Here is an 18,657-nt window from a genome sequence, read left to right as displayed (position 1 = left end):
TGATCAATGAATGGTAAAGGGAAATGATCTTTTCTAGAAGCAGAATTCAATTTCCTATAGTCAATGCACATGCGATGGCCGGTTAAGGTTCTTTGAGCTATGAGTTCATCCTTATCGTTTTTCACCACTTTGATCCCACCCTTCTTGGGCACAACATGACAGGAGACACCCATCTTGAGTCAGAGATTGGGTAAATTATCCCTGCCTCAAGAAGTTTTAGTATCTCCTTCTTAACCACTTCCCTAAGGTTGGGGTTAAGTCTTCGTTGATGCTCAATAGAGGACATAGATTGGTCCTCTAGGTGGATCCTGTGGGTGCAAATGTCAGGAGAGATCCCTCTAATATCAGTCAAAGAATACCCTATGGCTCTCCTGAACTTTCTTATTTCATTAAGCAATGCACTCTCTTGATCCTCTAATAGGCTATCATTGATGATGACAGGATATGTGGAGTTTAAACCCAAAAAAGCATACCTGAGCCCTGTTGGTAGAGGCTTGAGCTCAACAGGGGGTGCATCAGCCTCATTCCAATCCTGGTCCAAGCTGCTTTGGCTGGTGTCTGATCCTTTGATTGCAAAAACCTCAGAACCACTTTGTTCCAGCTCCAAAAACCTTGTCTCAGGACCCAGCTCTCTTGCATTGTCCAGATACAGCTTATACCCTTAACTAGTTTTAGCTAAGAGCCCATTGTCTCCTTGTTCTTGAGTTAGAGCAGCTTGAAGAGGATCCTCAGTGTTCAGTTCCTCAAGCAACTCATCAGCCAACTGATCCATTGTCTCCACATAGAAACATTGACCTTCAATGGTGGGTTTCTTCATTATCTCATTCACATCAAACTTGAGCTTTTCAGACCCAAGTTGAAGCCCTATTATCCCACCTCTCACATCAATGATGGCTCCTGCAGTTGCTAAGAATGGCCTGCCCAAGATAAGAGGATCTACTGGTTCCTCATCCATTTCCAGCACAACAAAATCTGTTGGAACCTCAAAACCACCTATCTTGACAGGTAGATCTTCCAACATACCAACAGGCAATCTAACTGATAGATAAGACTTTTTAGGGTCTCAGGGCTATCAATCCCCTTGTCAATGTAGCACAAAGAGGTTTATCAATCCAGATGTGGTGTTAGACACTAAGCTATATGATCAAGTTCTTAATTCAAGCAAACAAGAGTGGGTTTTGATTAATCTAGAGACAACTATAAACATAAACAGGATTAAAGACTAATGACAATGACAAATGATATGATGTGAATATGATATGATGGAGGCATGAGATTCTAGACATGATAGTTGGTTAGGGTGCTTTGGTGTTAAACTAGAAATGCTAATGACAATGATGAGACATGATTCAAATGATTAAGAACTCTAATCTAGGTTAATCCTCTCATGAAGGTATTAACCCCTATACTAATCCATTTTCAAACCAAATTCCCATTTGTGAAATATGAATCAATATGCATTAATAAACAGTTCTCAATGATCATTCAAACATTTAACAAATCATTCCCATGATGAAAAATTGCTTAAACCTCTAACACAACTCTTTCAGGAATTTCATCAAACACTTTTGGTGCATGAAATTCCCAGAATCTAGATCTCAAGTGATTATCAAGGATCTAGCATAGAGAACAGTTGTTTAGAGAAATGAATCAATGAATCTAGCCCTAAGCACTCCTAATCTAACACTTTAGCACCCTAACCTACACATCTAGAACCTCATTAAGGTAACTACTCACTAATCATGATCAACACACTAGATCTTTTGCAAGATGTGTTGTTAATCATGATTAGAAGTTGATTTTGATGATAAGAAATGATGAACAAGAAGGAAAGAAACTGCAAATCGATTTTAAACTCTCTAAAACAAAGTGTATTCAGTGGGTTTTTCACAAAAGGGGAAAGAAGACTAAAAGTAGATTCAGTGTTTTCTACATATTAGGTCTAAAAACCTTATAAAGGAGGCTTGGGCGAACCGGGTCAACCCGGAAAAAACCGGGTACTGACCCGGCCTTGATGGGCAAAGAAGGGTTTGCCACGGTCTGGTGCATCCTTGGTGTGACCGTGGCATTCCTGACCGTGTCAAAGTCTTTACTTGTGTTCTTGGTTCCTTTTGATGCCACGGTCTGATCAAGCTTCATCTGGGACTCGTGGCAGGTTAACCGTGTCAAACGCCGAAGATGTGTAAAGGTTGCCACGGTCAAGCCCCCAGACCGTGGCATTCAGACCGTGCCAAAACCCGCATGCATGTGAAGACCTTCCCAGCCAAGTATATGCTTGCCACGGCCAAGTCTCAGGCCGTGGCGTTGAGATCGTGTCAAAAGCCGAAACTGTGTAGAAGTTATCTCCAGCCACTTGTTCATTTGCCACGGTCAAATCGCAGACCGTGGCATTAAGCTCGTGCCAATCGCCGAAGGTTTCAAGATGTTGCCACGGCCAAGCCTCATACCGTGGCATTTAGGTCGTGTCAATCGCCGAACGGTTGCTAAGTTCCTCTCAGCCAAGTGTGTGTTTGCCACGGTCAAGTGTAGACCGTGGCATGAAGATCGTGTCATTGGCCGAGGGTGCACAAAAGTTGCCACGGCCAAGTGTGGACCGTGGCATTGAAATCGCGGCATGTTTAACTTAGTCATCCTGGGCTGTCTGGACCATCTCGCATTCCGGAGAGTGTAACTTCCTGGAGACCTGTCCGAATTGAGTAATTCCGGTTGCAAAAGACAGAGGACTCATTTATCTCCAACTTTGATAAAGGAAGTTTCAGTGCTTGGGAAGTGTAAGGTTTCCTGGAGGGCACATCTTTGAAGCGCATTTACACGACCAGAGAGAGGCGCCTAGACATGTGTCCATTCCGGAGACCGTATCTTTCTGCTCAAAGCTCCGAATTGATTGATCTCGGATGTTCTGGAAAGAAGACTCAAATGTCTCTGATTCTCATGAAGGCCCCGGAAACTGAATCGGCCTGGAAGTGCACCGTCCTTCGCATCCTTCAAAACTGATCTGCTCGGTCCGGAATACCTGCGAGACAGGGGTTCCTTCCGACTAGCTTATCTCTCTGCTCACGCGTCCGAATTCCACGATTCCACTTGCTATGAGACCGTGCTCCAATGCTCTCCAACTTCTATGAAGACCGTGCTCCAATGCTCTCCAACTTCTATGAAGGACCCGCCGTCTGAATCGGACCGGAAGGCTCCCCGGACAGGCGATTTCTACACTTCATTCGCGGTACATGGAAATGGCCGGTAAAGCTTCCCGCGGTACATGAAAATGGCCGGTGAAACCTTGCGGTACATGAAAATGGCCGGTGAAACCTTCCTGGCCAGCGAGAATGGCCGAAAATCTCCCAAGACCCAATTTTTCCACTTGATTCATCTTTTCAGCTCCATATTCACCTGATAGACACTCAAAACATGCAAAGACTCATTGGGACCTAATGCATCTCCAAAGACTCATTGGGACCTAATGCATCTCCTAAGTTCTAAAACAAACCCTAAGGACCTAAAATGCATGAAATAAAACATGATTTGGAATGATTTATGCAACCTAAATGATGCAAATTATGAACATATCAACTCCCCCACACTTGTCCTTTGCTTGTCCTCAAGCAAAAAGAGCAAATGAGAGAAAGAGGTTGTATGCAATGGGAGTTCACATTTTCTTTTTGAGAGAAGTGATCACAATGAGAATTCAAGTTCATGCTCAATTATGCAATGCAAAGTCATACTCAGATATATGTCAACTCAGCAAGGAATCTCCACAAGTTCTTCTCTCTCTCAACTCTTTCACATTCATTAAGCTTTTATCAGGTGGATCTCATGATGCAAGGTTTAAACAAGCTGGTTTGGCTAGGGAGAGGCTATGAGATTAAAATGATCTCATCAGTGCTCAAGTGGGTTTAATGCAGCAAAGGGATCTCTCTATGAATGATCAAACCTTGGCAGAATGCTAAAGGTAAAAAGCAACCTATGCATACAAGGGCAAAGACTCATCACACCCCACCCTCTACTCAAAGCTTCCTCACTTGCTCAAAGATCCTCACTTTTCACTCTCATTTTCCTCTCACCAGGGGATTTACTTTTCACTTTTCCTCTCAAGTCTTGGAACTCAAACTTTACACAGCTTTTTTTTCTTTTACAACTTCTAGCCTCTTCTTTCTTTCTTAACAAAACATTTGAGCCTTTGGCTTCTTTTCTTCCTTCTTTTTTTTTTTTACTTAGAGGTTAGACTCTTTCTTTTCAACAAACCAGAGCTCACTTTCTCAAAACACCAAGACTGATTTCTTTTTCTTTCATTCCCCTAGCTATTTTCACTCTCTCTTTCCCACTCATCTCACCTTTTTCCACTCACCAAAAGGTCTTTTCCCCCACACTTATTCCTCGCCAAAACTCTCAGTTCCTTGATGTTGGAACACAGCACTCAATGAGACCTGCCCTTGTCGCTCTAAACCTAACACTTTCTACTAAGTTTGATCCAAGGTGGCCTTTCAATTCACACACAAACATTGGCTTGAAAGGAGGATGGGTTCAAGGTATGGGAACTGATCCATGATGTGGATTCAGCTACTTGAGCTAAGGAAAAGAGTGGTAAAAACAATGGTTCTAGCTCAAGTATGTATATTGGTATCCACAAGCTTTTTCAAACAATGCATCACAAGATATTTTCAAGTCAAGTTCAAGGTTCCCACTTAATTAGAGTTGAGTTCAATTCAAACTTGCTTCTCAGATTCAAATCATTTCAGACTTTGCAAACACAGAAAAAGATTCACAAGCATATTCAATTCAAGTTCTCAAAGTGATGTACTCTCTAGAAAACCTATCATTACTCCTTGCAAGATGCAACCTATATGCAAATGCAATCTAGACTCAATCCTAAAAATGAGAATGCAACTACATGATCATTTTTTTGGTTTTTATATGCACTTAGATGAGACTACATGAATATGCAACTAGAATGTGACTCAAGACTCAAAGTGTAAAATAGGAAAATAGAAAACATGATTAGTAAAGGATGAAACTCCTCCCCCACACTTAAATAACACAGTCCCTTGTGTTATAAAAGTATGAGAAAGAAGTGAAACCAAAGCAAACAGGCAAAATGCAAAAGAAAAAGAAAGTCTACATGTTATTTACAAGGTGTTGAGTGTTTACCTCAATCGCTGAGGTCTGATCCCAAGTAATGGGATGGATTGGAGGTTGAACATGATGGGGTGGAATATCTGGGTGGGCTGCTCTCAGGTGAGTCTGGTTGGAACGCTGTGGCCGGATTCACCCAATCTTCTTTTCCTGGTGGTAGCACAAGGTCATTGGCAGCTGAGCTTTCTCCCACCTCTTCTCTTGTATCTCGTTTGGGTGAGGTGGCTGGAGCTGTGAGCTTTTTAACCTTCTTCTTAAGCTGCCTAACACAGTCAAGCAGCTTGTGGATCGTTTTGTCTTGCCATTTGCACCATTTCTGAAGGGTGTTAACTCTGGAATACAGCTTCCTTGTGTGATAGTCAGGCTCACCCCAAAAGTAAGGATCAAAGTGATACCTTCCTGCACCCATCCTTCTTTCAAAATCTCTTGGCCCCTCATTCTCACAACCAGCGGTCCTAGTTATGTCCTCCTCTTCAACTGGCTCTTTACCCTTAGAACTGATTGGCTTCTTGCATTTGGGGATTGGAGGGTGAATGGCTGAGTTGTAGAGCTGATCTTTTAGGACAATAAAGGAGACATTGTGCCTTTCTGTGAGAGTGGTGATGGCTGGGTTTGGCAACAGAACATGAACTTTTTCATCTTGCAAGAGCTTGAAAGTGTACAAGAAGTGTACACCATTGCTTTCTTTTAGAAACCCAACCTTGGTGAGGGTAACTTCATCAATCAACCCAGGTCTGACTGCAACATTATCAAAGACAAAACCTCTTGCTTTCAGAATCCTTGTCACTAGCCATCCATTGTGCAACTTAGTGAGCTTCTTTCTTTTACCCTCACTCCAAGCAATGTCCTTGTAAATCAGCATTTGGCGTGCCAAGAATGCACCACTAGAAGGGATGTAATGTGGAAGGTGAAACTCTCTCTTGCTCTTCAAGTGACTGATGAGAGGATGAAGACCCATACCCAATAGCTCCATGTCAGCTAGATGCACCACTCCATCATTGTGCTTGGTAAAGAACATTTGGCAAAGCACCTTGTGAGCATAGCGGATTGCTGGGTTTCTTATCCATGAACTCTTGCATCTTCCTCCTCTGAAGCTCCCAAAAGCAATTGTATCCCACAAGTCAGTGATCATGTGATCAGGGTATGTGAACTTCACTGTCTCTTCTTTTGCAGGTCTTGTAAAAGCAAAGATCTCATCAAGTTCTTTGAAGCTTACATGGTGTTGTGCACCATCTATTGTGAATTCTATGTGCCCAAGACCATTGCCCTCTTTGATTCTTGCATCTCTTGGGCCATATCCACAACTTGAAGGGATGCAAGAAATTCTTGTGTAACACCATCATGAGCCACATCTCTAATCTCAAAGAATCCACCAAACCCCATGTTGTTGAAAATGAGCTGAACTTCTTCAAGAATACCCATCTTCCTCAGCAGCTCCATATCAGGGAACTTGGTTTGCTGCACTTTTGCATCTCTGAACATGTAAAAGTAGTCATCAAAAGTTGGCTCTCTTTCCTCAGAACCTGGCCTTGCTTTCTTGGCCCGCTTCAATGCTGTCTCAGGGTCACTCTCCGTTCCTTCTTCATCCTCAGCCACAACCACCTCTTTTCCTGCTCTGTGAACGACCTCAACCAATCCCAGCTCTGTACCAGAAGTTTTTGAAGTGGAGGCCTTTGTTTTCTTTGGTGCAGCAATCTTCTTTGTTTTCTTCTCAGCTGAATCCTTTGGCTTTCTCCTCCTTTTCTGTTTCTCGAAAACTTTGTGCCCAAAAGGCAAAATCTGCTCCTCTGATTTCTCTTTTTTAGATTTCTCCATGGCTGCTTGTCTTTTTGTTCCTCCCATCCTGCATTTTCTCAAACCGTTGTAAGCACCAAAGCAAGAGAACAACAAAAGTTTTTCAAAAATTCACCAAGTTCATGAGCAGCACCAATCGATTTTTCTTTAAAAGAAGGTATTGCAAGCTGATTAAAAAGTCATTAAACTCAAAGCAATGGCAAGAAGCAATGCACACAAAGAGTTCAGCTTGAAACACAATTTCTTAAAAAAAATCTATTCACATGGTGATTTTCAAGAAAATTTCTCAAAAATTCCAAGAACAGGTCATTCTCAAGCAAGATTCATGAAATCCCTATCCATTCTACTTGCACAACACTCACAAAATGATTCCAAGGTATCAAGAAACCCATTAAAATCGATTCCATTTGTTTTTCTCTGTTCATGAACAGTACTCTGAAGCATGGAAAAGGTGAGTTTTAACAGATTAAATACCTTGGAATCTTCAAGTTTCGAGTGTAAAACGGATGTGCAACAAGAAACTAGACAGGATTACGAGTTCAATGCAGTTGGAATCACTCAATTTGATGCAGCAACGAGAGAGATATGAAAGTTTAGAGTTCAAGAATGGAGAAGAGAGAGCAAACTCGCGATGAAGAAGAAAGAGTGGTGGGGAACAGCTGGCCTGGCGCGTCTGTTGACCGGTCAACGTCCGTACGGTCAACTGGAATTCAAATTTTGGATCGCGCCTCTTTGACCGTGTCACATGCCCGTGTCTACCACTCGAGGATGCTGCCTCTTTGCCGCGGTCTCGACTTGGTCGTGTCTTCAGGCCGTGGCAAACCCCGAGCATTGTCCTTCTTCTTTCTTCCTGCCACGGTATGATTGTGTCCCCGTGGCAAACCCCTCGTGGCTGTGCTCACTCTTCGGTCAAACCCTCAAAAACTTTGCCACGGTCAGGCTTTTAGCCCGTGTCTTGTAGACCGTGGCAAACAACGAACCTTGGCCGCTTCACTTTTGCTTTGCCACGGCCTAGTCTTTATCCCGTGGCACTCCTCTCGTGGCAACCTAATCGTGGCATTGTCCGAATGTTGCCTGGTCCCCTTTTGTTCTTGCCTCGACCTTGGTGTGTCTCGTGTCATTCCCACCGTGGCAATCACCGAACGTTTGTGATTTTTGTGTACCACGGTCTGGCCTTGAGACCGTGATTATCTCCCCGTGGCAGCACAAAGAGACTTGCCATGCCTTGTTTTTGACCGTGGCCGGCCGCTTAGGTTCCATGTTACAAGGCCGTGGCATTCACCGAACACATGCCTCCTTTTTCCACGGTCTGGCCTTGAGACCGTGATTATCTCCCCGTGGCAGCACAAAGAGACTTGCCATGCCTTGTTTTTGACCGTGGCCGGCCCCTATGTCAAAGGCCGAGCACAAGCTTGTCTCCATTCCTTCATCTCTTTTCATTCTGCATTCACTTTCCAAAGGTTTAGACTCACACCTAACACCTGTAAACACTCAACAGAGCCATCAAAACATCCTAAAACATAAAAAAAAGAAAAGAATCAGAAGATCAAAAGCATATTTACAAAGGATAAGCTTGGGGTGTCTCCCAAGAGCACTTTGTTTAATGTCTCTAAGTTTGACTTTGGGAACCTGATTAACAGGCTGGTGGATCAAGAAGGGGAACTGATGTGGCTTCCTCCTTCTCTTGTGAAACTAAGTAATGCTTGATTCTCTGTCCATTCACCACAAATTCCTGACCATTCTTCCCTTCCAAGACAATGGCACCATAAGGCCTTACTTCAAGAACTTTGAAAGGTCCAGACCACCTAGACTTAAGCTTTCCTGGAAACAACTTAAGTCTGGAGTTGAAAAGCAAGACCAAATCACCAGACTTGAACTCCCTTTTTAGAATCTTCTGGTCATGCAGGGCCTTGGTCTTCTCCTTATAGATCTTTGAGCTTTCAAAAGCCTCAAGCCTAATCTCCTCAAGTTCATGGAGTTGCATGATCCTTTTCTCTTGAGCTGTCTTGATATCAAAGTTTATAAACTTCACAGCCCACATAGCTTTGTACTCCAACTCAATAGGAAGGTGGCAGCTCTTCCCATATAGCAAACTGAATGGTGATGTTCCAATTGGAGTTTTGAAGGCAGTCCTGTAAGCCCATAATGCATCATCTAGCCTTTTGCTCCAATCCTTTCTGCTTGAGCTAACAGTCCTCTCAAGAATGGCTTTGATCTGTCTATTGGATACTTCAACCTGGCCACTAGTTTGAGGATGATATGGAGTAGCTATTTTGTGTTTAACTCCATGCTTTCTCAATAAACCTTCCAGAGTCTTGTTCACAAAATGGGATCCTCCATCAGAGATGACAACCCTTGGAACTCCAAACCTTGGGAAGATGATGTTCTTGAACAGCCTCACTACAACCTTGGAATCATTGGTAGGGGAAGCAATGGCCTCAACCCATTTGGACACATAGTCCACAGCAACAAGTATGTATTGATTTCCATAGGATGAAATGAAAGGTCCCATAAAGTCAATCCCCCAGCAATCAAAGATCTCAACCTCTAGAATGGGGTTTTGAGGCATCTCACTTCTCTTAGATATGTTCCCATGCCTCTGACAGGCGTCACATGTTGAAACCACCAACTGGAAATCTTTGAACATTGTAGGCTACCAAAACCCACTTTGAAGAACCTTTGCCACAGTTTTGAATGCCCCCATGTGACCTCCAAAAGCAGAACCATGACATTCTTGCAACACAGGTTGCATCTCCTCTTCAGCAAGACACCTTCTGTAAAGCTGATCCTTGTTCAGAACATAGAGGTAGGGCTCATCCCAATAGTATCTCTGGACATCTCTGAAGAACTTTTTCCTCTTGTAAGCATCCAATTCAGGAGGCTCCACCCCACATGCAAGATAGTTCACTATGTCTGCAAACCAAGGCATCCTCCTTTCTTGAATGCTCTCTACTTCCTCAAATTCCAAGTAGGAATGGAGCACCATCAGAGACTCTTCAGGCAAAGCATCATCTATGGGGACTTTTTCTTCAATCCTCAGCCTTGAGAGATGGTCTGCAGCACCATTCTCAATCCCCTTTTTATCAAGCACCTCCATATCAAACTCTTGGAGCAATAAAACCCATCTCAACAGCCTTGGCTTGGCATCTTTCTTGGTCATCAAGTACCTGAGGGCTGCATGATCAGTATACACAATGACCTTTGATCCCACCAGGTAGCTTCTGAACTTATCAAAGGCAAAAACTATTGCCAGCATTTCCTTTTCAGTTGTAGCATACTTTTCTTGGGCAGAGTCAAGTGTTCTACTGGCATAGTAGATCACATGCAGCTTCTTGTCTTTCTTTTGTCCAAGTACTGCTCCAACAGCAAAGTCAGAAGCATCTGTCATGACCTCAAAAGGTAGAGACCAGTCTGGTGCCTGAACTATTGGTGCACTAACCAATGCCTCCTTGATCAACTTGAAGGCTTCTTCACATTCAGCATCAAAGATGAAATCCACTTCCTTACACAACAGTCTTGTTAAGGGCCTGGCAATCCTTGAGAAGTCCTTTATGAATCTTCTATAAAACCCTGCATGACCCAGGAAGCTCCTTATCCCTTTAACTGAAGTGGGGGTTTGCAGATTCACCATCACCTCCACCTTTGCCTTATCAACCTCAATACCCTTTTCAGAGATCTTGTGCCCAAGGACTATTCCTTCTTGCACCATGAAATGACACTTCTCCCAGTTCAGCACCAAGTTGTGCTGCTCACATCTCTCCAACACCTGTGTCAAATTAGAGAGACAATCCCAGAAGGAGGAGCCATAGACACTAAAGTCATCCATGAACACCTCAACTTTCTCTTCAATAATGTCAGAGAAAATGTGCATCATACATCTTTGAAAAGTGGCTGGTGCATTACATAAACCGAAGGGCATTCTCCTATAAGCATAAGTGCCATAAGGGCATGTGAATGTTGTTTTTTCTTGATCTCTTGGATCTATGGGAATTTGAAAAAATCCAGAGTATCCATCGAGAAAACAAAAATAAGGATGATTAGCTAACCTTTCAAGCATTTGATCAATGAATGGTAAAGGGAAATGATCTTTTCTAGAAGCAGAATTCAATTTCCTATAGTCAATGCACATGCGATGGCCAGTTATGGTTCTTTGAGCTATGAGTTCATCCTTATCGTTTTTCACCACTGTGATCCCACCTTTCTTGGGCACAACGTGAACAGGAGACACCCATCTTGAGTCAGAGATTGGGTAAATTATCCCTGCCTCAAGAAGCTTTAGTATCTCCTTCTTAACCACTTCCCTAAGGTTGGGGTTAAGTCTACGTTGGTGCTCAATAGAGGACATGGCTTGGTCCTCCAGGTGGATCCTGTGGGTGCATATATCAGGAGAGATTCCTCTAATATCTGCCAAGGTATACCCTATGGCTCTCCTGAATTTCCTTATTTCACTAAGTAATGCACGTTCCTCATGCTCCAGCAAGTTATCATTTATGATCACGGGAAAAGTAGAGTTTAGGCCTAGGAATGCATACCTGAGCCCTGTTGGTAGAGGCTTGAGCTCAACAGAGGGTGCATCCGCCTCATTCCAGTCCTGGTCCAGGTTGCTTTGGCTGGTGACTGATTCCTTGATAGCAAAGACTTCAGAGCCTCTTTGTTCCAGCTCCAAAAACCTTGTTTCAGGACCCAGCTCTCTTGCATTGTCCAGATACAGCTTATACCCTTCACTTGCTTCAGCCAAGAGCTCATTCTCTCCTTGTTCTTGAGTTAGAGCAGCTTGAAGAGGATCCTCAGTGTTCAGCTCCTCAAGCAGCTCATCAGCCAACTGGTCCATTGTCTCCACATAGAAACATTGACCTTCAATGGTGGGTTTCTTCATCATCTCATTCACATCAAACTTGAGCCTTTCAGACCCAAGTTGAAGCCCTATTATCCCACCTCTCACATCAATGATGGCTCCTGCAGTTGCTAAGAATGGCATGCCCAAGATGAGAGGATCTACTGGTTCCTCATCCATTTCCAGCACAACAAAATCTGTTGGAACCTCAAAACCACCTATCTTGACAGGTAGATCTTCCAACATACCAACATGCAATCTAACTGATAGACAAGACTTTTTAGGGTCTCAGGGCTATCAATCCCCTTGTCAATGTAGCACAAAGAGGTTTAATAATCCAGATGTGGTGTTAGACACTAAGCTATATGATCAAGTTCTTAATTCAAGCAAACAAGAGTGGGTTCTGATTAATCTAGAGACAATTATAAACATAAACAGGATTAAAGACTAATGACAATGACAAATGATATGATGTGAATATGATATGATGGAGGCATGAGATTCTAGACATGATAGTTGGTCAGGGTGCTTTGGTGTTAAACTAGAAATGCTAATGACAATGATGAGACATGATTCAAGTGATTAAGAACTCTAATCTAGGTTAATCCTCTCATGAAGGTATTAACCCCTATACTAATCCATTTTCAAACCAAATTCCCATTTGTGAAATATGAATCAATATGCATTAATAAACAGTTCTCAATGATCATTCAAGCATTTAACAAATCATTCCCATGATGAAAAATTACTTAAACCTCTAACACAACTCTTTCAGGAATTTCATCAAACACTTTTGGTGCATGAAATTTCCAGAATCTAGATCTCAAGTGATTATCAAGGATCTAGCATAGAGAACAGTTGTTTAGAGAAATGAACCAATGAATCTAGCCCTAAGCACTCCTAATCTAACACTTTAGCACCCTAACCTACACATCTAGAACCTCATTAAGGTGACTACTCACTAATCATGATCAACACACTAAACCCTTTGCAAGATGTGTTGTTAATCATGATTAGAAGTTGATTCTGATGACAAGAAATGATGAACCAGATGGAAAGAAACTGCAAATCGATTTAAACTCTCTAAAACAAAGTGTATTAAGTGGTTTTTCACAAAAGGGGGAAAAAGACTAAAAGTAGATTCAGTCCCCTTTACAAATTAGGTCTAAAAAACTTATAAAGGAGGCTTGGGCGAACCGGGTCAACCCGGAACAAACCGTGTACTGACCCGGCCTTGATGGGCAAAGAAGAGTTTGCCACGGTCTGGTGCATCCTTGGTGTGACCGTGGCATTCCTGACCGTGTCAAAGTCTTTACTTGTGTTCTTGGTTCCTTTTGATGCCACGGTCTGATCAAGCTTCATCTGGGACTCGTGGCAAGTTAACCGTGTCAAACGCCGAAGATGTGTAAAGGTTGCCACGGTCAAGCCCCCAGACCGTGGCATTCAGACCGTGCCAAAACCCGCATGCATGTGAAGACCTTCCCAGCCAAGTATATGCTTGCCACGGCCAAGTCTCAGGCCGTAGCATTGAGATCGTGTCAAAAGCCGAAACTGTGTAGAAGTTATCTCCAGCCACATTTTCATTTGCCACGGTCAAATCCCAGACCGTGGCATTAAGCTCGTGCCAATCGCCGAAGGTTTCAAGATGTTGCCACAGCCAAGCCTCATATCGTGGCATTTAGGCCGTGTCAATCGCCGAACGGTTGCTAAGTTCCTCTCAGCCAAGTGTGTGTTTGCCACGGTCAAGTGTAGACCGTGACATGAAGATCATGTCATTGGCCGAGGGTGCACAAAAGTTGCCACGGCCAAGTGTGGACCGTGGCATTGAAATCGCGGCATGTTTAACTTAGTCATCCTGGGCTATCTGGACCATCTCGCATTCCGGAGAGTGTAACTTCCTGGAGACCTGTCCGAATTGAGTGATTCCGGTTGCAGAAGACAGAGGACTCATTTATCTCCAACTTTGATGAAGGAAGTTTCAGTGCTTGGGAAGTGTAAGGTTTCCTGGAGGGCATATCATTAAAGTGCATTTACACAACCAGAGAGAGGCGTCTAAACATGTGTCCATTCCGGAGACCGTATCTTTCTGCTCAAAGCTCCGAATTGACTGATCTCGGATGTTCTGGAAAGAAGACTCAAATGTCTCTGATTCTCATGAAGGCCCCGGAAACTGAATCGGCCTGGAAGTGCACCGTCCTTCGCATCCTTCAAAACTGATCTGCTCGGTCCGGAATACCTGCGAGACAGGGGTTCCTTCCGACGAGCTTATCTCTCTGCTCATGCGTCCGAATTCCACGATTATACTTGCTATGAGACCGTGCTCCAATGCTATCCAACTTCTATGAAGGACCTGCCGTCTGAATCGGACCGGAAGGCTCCCCGGACAGGCGATTTCTGAGACTCGTTCAAACCCGGAGATTTTGGCCGATACACTTCGTTCGCGGTACATGGAAATGGCCGGTAAAGCTTCCCGCGGTACATGAAAATGGCCGGTAAAACCTTCCTGGCCAGCGAGAATGGCCGATAATCTCCCAAGACCCAATTTTTCCACTTTTTTCAAGCTTTGCTCACCATTCCACCTCCTGGATTCATCTTTTCAGCTCCATATTCACCTGATAGACACTCAAAACATGCAAAGACTCATTGGGACCTAATGCATCTCCTAAGTTCTAAAACAAACCCTAAGGACCTAAAATGCATGAAATAAAACATGATTTGGAATGATTTATGCAACCTAAATGATGCAAATTATGAACATATCAACTCCCCCACACTTGTCCTTTGCTTGTCCTCAAGAAAAAAGAGCAAATGAGAGAAAGAGGTTGTATGCAATGGGAGTTCACATTTTCTTTTTGAGAGAAGTGATCACAATGAGAATTCAAGTTCATGCTCAATTATGCAATGCAAAGTCATACTCAGATATATGTCAACTCAGCAAGGAATCTCCACAAGTTCTTCTCTCTCTCAACCCTTTCACATTCATTAAGCTTTTATCAGGTGGATCTCATGATGCAAGGTTTAAACAAGCTGGTTTGGCTAGGGAGAGGCTATGAGATTAAAATGATCTCAATCAGTGCTCAAGTGGGTTTAATGCAGCAAAGGGATCTCTCTATGAATGATCAAACTTTGGCAGAATGCTAAAGGTAAAAAGCAACCTATGCATACAAGGGCAAAGACTCATCACACCCCACCCTCTACTCAAAGCTTCCTCACTTGCTCAAAAATCCTCACTTTTCACTCTCATTTTCCTCTCACTAGGGGATTTACTTTTCACTTTTCCTCTCAAGTCTTGGAACTCAAACTTTACACAGCTCTTTTTCTTTTACAACTTCTAGCCTCTTCTTTCTTTCTTAACAAAACATTTGAGCCTTTGGCTTCTTTTCTTCCCTTTTTTTTTTTTACTTAGAGGCTAGTCTCTTTCTTTTCAACAAACCAGAGCTCACTTTCTCAAAACACCAAGACTGATTTCTTTTTCTTTCATTCCCCTAGCTATTTTCCCTCTCTCTTTCCCACTCATCTTACCTTTTTCCACTCACCAAAAGGTCTTTTCCCCCACACTTATTCCTCGCCAAAACTCTCAGTTCCTTGATGTTGGAACACAGCACTCAATGAGACCTGCCCTTGTCGCTCTAAACCTAACACTTTCTGCTAAGTTTGATCCAAGGTGGCCCTTCAATTCACACACAAACATTGGCTTGAAAGAAGGATGGGTTCAAGGTGTGGGAACTGATCCATGATGTGGATTCAGCTACTTGAGCTAAGGAAAAGAGTGGTAAAAACAATGGTTCTAGCTCAAGTATGTATATTGGTATCCACAAGCTTTTTCAAACAATGCATCACAAGATATTTACAAGTCAAGTTCAAGGTTCCCACTTAATTAGAGTTGAGTTCAATTCAAACTTGCTTCTCAGATTCAAATCATTTCAGACTTTGCAAGCACAGAAAAAGATTCACAAGCATATTCAATTCAAATTCTCAAAGTGATGTACTCTCTAGAAAACCTATCATTACTCCTTGCAAGATGCAACCTACATGCAAATGCAATCTAGACTCAATCCTAAAAATGAGAATGCAACTACATGATCATTTTTTTTTGTGTTTTTTTTTTTTTTTATATGCACTTAGATGAATATGCAACTAGAATGTGACTCAAGACTCAAAGTGTAAAATAAGAAAATAGAAAACATGATTAGTAAAGGATAAAACTCCTCCCCCACACTTAAATAACACAGTCCCTTGTGTTATAAATGTATGAGAGAGAAGTGAAATCAAAGCAAACAGGTGAAATGCAAAAGAAAAAGAAAGTCTACATGCTATTTACAAGGTTTTGAGTGTTTACCTCAATCGCTGAGGTCTGATCCCAAGTAGTGGGATGGATTGGAGGTGGAACATGATGGAGTGGAATATCTGGGTAGGCTGCTCTCAGGTGAGTCTGGTTGGAATGCTGTGGCCGGATTTACCCAATCTTCTTTTCCTGGTGGTAGCACAAGGTCATTAGCAGCTGAGCTTTCTCCCACCTCTTCTCTTGTATCTCGTTTGGGTGAGGTGGCTGGAGCTGTGAGCTTTTTAACCTTCTTCTTAAGCTGCCTAACACAGTCAACCAGCTTGTTGATCGTTTTGTCTTGCCATTTGCACCATTTCTGAAGGGTGTTAACTCTGGAATACAGCTTCCTTGTGTGATAGTCAGGCTCACCCCAAAAGTAAGGATCAAAGTGATACCTTCCTGCTCCCATCCTTCTTTCAAAATCTCTTGGCTCCTCATGCTCACAACCAGCGGTCCTAGTTGTGTCTTCCTCTTCAGCTGGCTCTTTACCCTTAGAATTAATTGGCTTCTTACATTTGGGAATTGGAGGGTGAATGTCTGAGTTGTAGAGCTGATCCTTTAGGACAATAAAGGAGACATTGTGCCTTTCTGTGAGAGTGGTGATGGCTGGGTTTGGCAACAGAACATGAACTTTTTCATCTTGCAAGAGCTTGAAGGTGTACAAGAAGTGTTCACCATTGCTCTCTTTTAGAAACCCAACCTTGGTGAGGGTAACTTCATCAATCAACCCAGGCCTGACTGCAACATTATCAAAGACAAAACCTCTTGCTTTCAGAATCCTTGTCACTAGCCATCCATTGTGCAGCTTAGTGAGCTTCTTTCTTTTACCCTCACTCCAAGCAATGTCCTTGTAAATCAGCATTTGGCGTGCCAAGAATGCACCACTAGAAGGGATGTAATGTGGAAGGCGAAACTCTCTCTTGCTCTTCAAGTGACTGATGAGAGGATGAAGACCCATACCCAGTAGCTCCATGTCGGCTAGATGCACCACTCCATCATTGTGCTTGGTAAAGAACATTTGGCAAAGCACCTTGTGAGCATAGCGGATTGCTGGGTTTCTTATCCATGAACTCTTGCATCTTCCTCCTCTGAAGCTCCCAAAAGCAATTGTATCCCACAAGTCAGTGATCATGTGATCAGGGTATGTGAACTTCACTGTCTCTTCTTGTGTAGGTCTTGTAAAAGCAAAGATCTCATCAAGTTCTTTGAAGCTTACATGGTGTTGTGCACCATCTATTGTGAATTCTATGTGCCCAAGACCATTGCCCTCTTTGATTCTTGCATCTCTTGGGCCATATCCACAAACTTGAAGGGATGCAAGAAATTCTTGTGTAACACCATCATGAGCCACATCTCTAATCTCAAAGAATCCACCAAACCCCATGTTGTTGAAAATGAGCTGAACTTCTTCAAGAATACCCATCTTCCTCAGCAGCTCCATATCAGGGAACTTGGTTTGCTGCACTTTTGCATCTCTGAACATGTCAAAGTAGTCATCAAAAGTTGGCTCTCTTTCCTCAGAACCTGGCTTTGCTTTCTTGGCCCGCTTCAATGCTGTTTCAGGGTCACTCTCTGTTCCTTCTTCATCCTCAGCCACAACCACCTCTTTTCCTGCTCTGTGAACGACCTCAACCAATGCCAGCTCTGTACCAGAAGTTTTTGAAGTGGAGGCCTTTGTTTTCTTTGGTGCAGCAATCTTCTTTGTTTTCTTTTCAGCTGAATCCTTTGGCTTTCTCCTCCTTTTCTGTTTCTCGAAAACTTTGTGCCCAAAAGGCAAAATCTGATCCTCTGATTTCTCTTTTTTAGATTTCTCCATGGCTGCTTGTCTTTTTGTTCCTCCCATCCTGCATTTTCTCAAACCATTGTAAGCACCAAAGCAAGAGAACAACAAAAGTTTTTCAAAAATTCACCAAGTTCATGAGCAGCACCAATCGATTTTTCTTTAAAAGAAGGTATTTCAAGCTGATTAAAAACTCATTAAACTCAAAGAAATGGCAAGAAGCAATGCACATAAAGAGTTCAGCTTGAAACACAATTTCTAAAAAATATCGATTCACATGATGATTTTCAAGAAAATTTCTCAAAAATTCCAAGAACAGGTCATTCTCAAGCAAGATTCATGAAATCCCTATCCATTCTACTTGCACAATACTCACAAAATGATTCCAAGGTATCAAGAAGTCCATTAAAATCGATTCCATTTGCTTTTCTCTGTTCATGAACAGTACACTAAAGCATGGAAAAGGTGAGTTTTAACAGATTAAATACCTTGGAATCTTCAAGTTTCGAGTGTAAAACGGATGTGCAACAAGAAACTAGACAGGATTACGAGTTCAATGCAGTTGGAATCACTCAATTTGATGCAGCAACGAGAGAGATATGAAAGTTTAGAGTTCAAGAATGGAGAAGAGAGAGCAAACTCGCGATGAAGAAGAAAGAGTGGTGGGGAACAGCTGGGCCTGGCGCGTCTGTTGACCGGTCAACGTCCGTACGGTCAACTGGAATTCAATTTTTGATCGCGCCCCTTTGACCGTGTCAACATGCCCGTGTCTACCACTCGAGGATGCTTGCCTCTTTG

At 42.8% G+C, this 18,657-nt stretch overlaps 1 protein-coding gene across 1 annotated transcript in view; it reads right to left on the bottom strand.

The window, feature by feature from the left end:
- LOC112085393 overlaps window positions 1–10,069 on the bottom strand; it is a gene marked incomplete at its 5' end in the record, with an annotated part of 45,386 nt that extends 35,317 nt beyond the window's left edge. Inside the window, 3 exons of the mRNA XM_024154605.1 lie at window positions 8,793–9,550; window positions 9,665–9,868; window positions 9,905–10,069. Of these exons, the coding sequence (XP_024010373.1) occupies window positions 8,793–9,550; window positions 9,665–9,868; window positions 9,905–10,069 (1,127 nt within the window). The remainder of the gene's footprint in view (window positions 1–8,792; window positions 9,551–9,664; window positions 9,869–9,904) is intronic.
- Between the last annotated feature and the right edge of the window lie 8,588 nt (window positions 10,070–18,657).

Source organism: Eutrema salsugineum, unplaced genomic scaffold (assembly GCF_000478725.1).
Source record: "Eutrema salsugineum unplaced genomic scaffold, Eutsalg1_0 scaffold_3, whole genome shotgun sequence".
In the NCBI taxonomy this organism is placed as follows: domain Eukaryota; kingdom Viridiplantae; phylum Streptophyta; class Magnoliopsida; order Brassicales; family Brassicaceae; genus Eutrema; species Eutrema salsugineum.
Note: the sequence above shows the minus strand (reverse complement) of the source record. Positions and strands in the feature narration are given on the sequence as shown.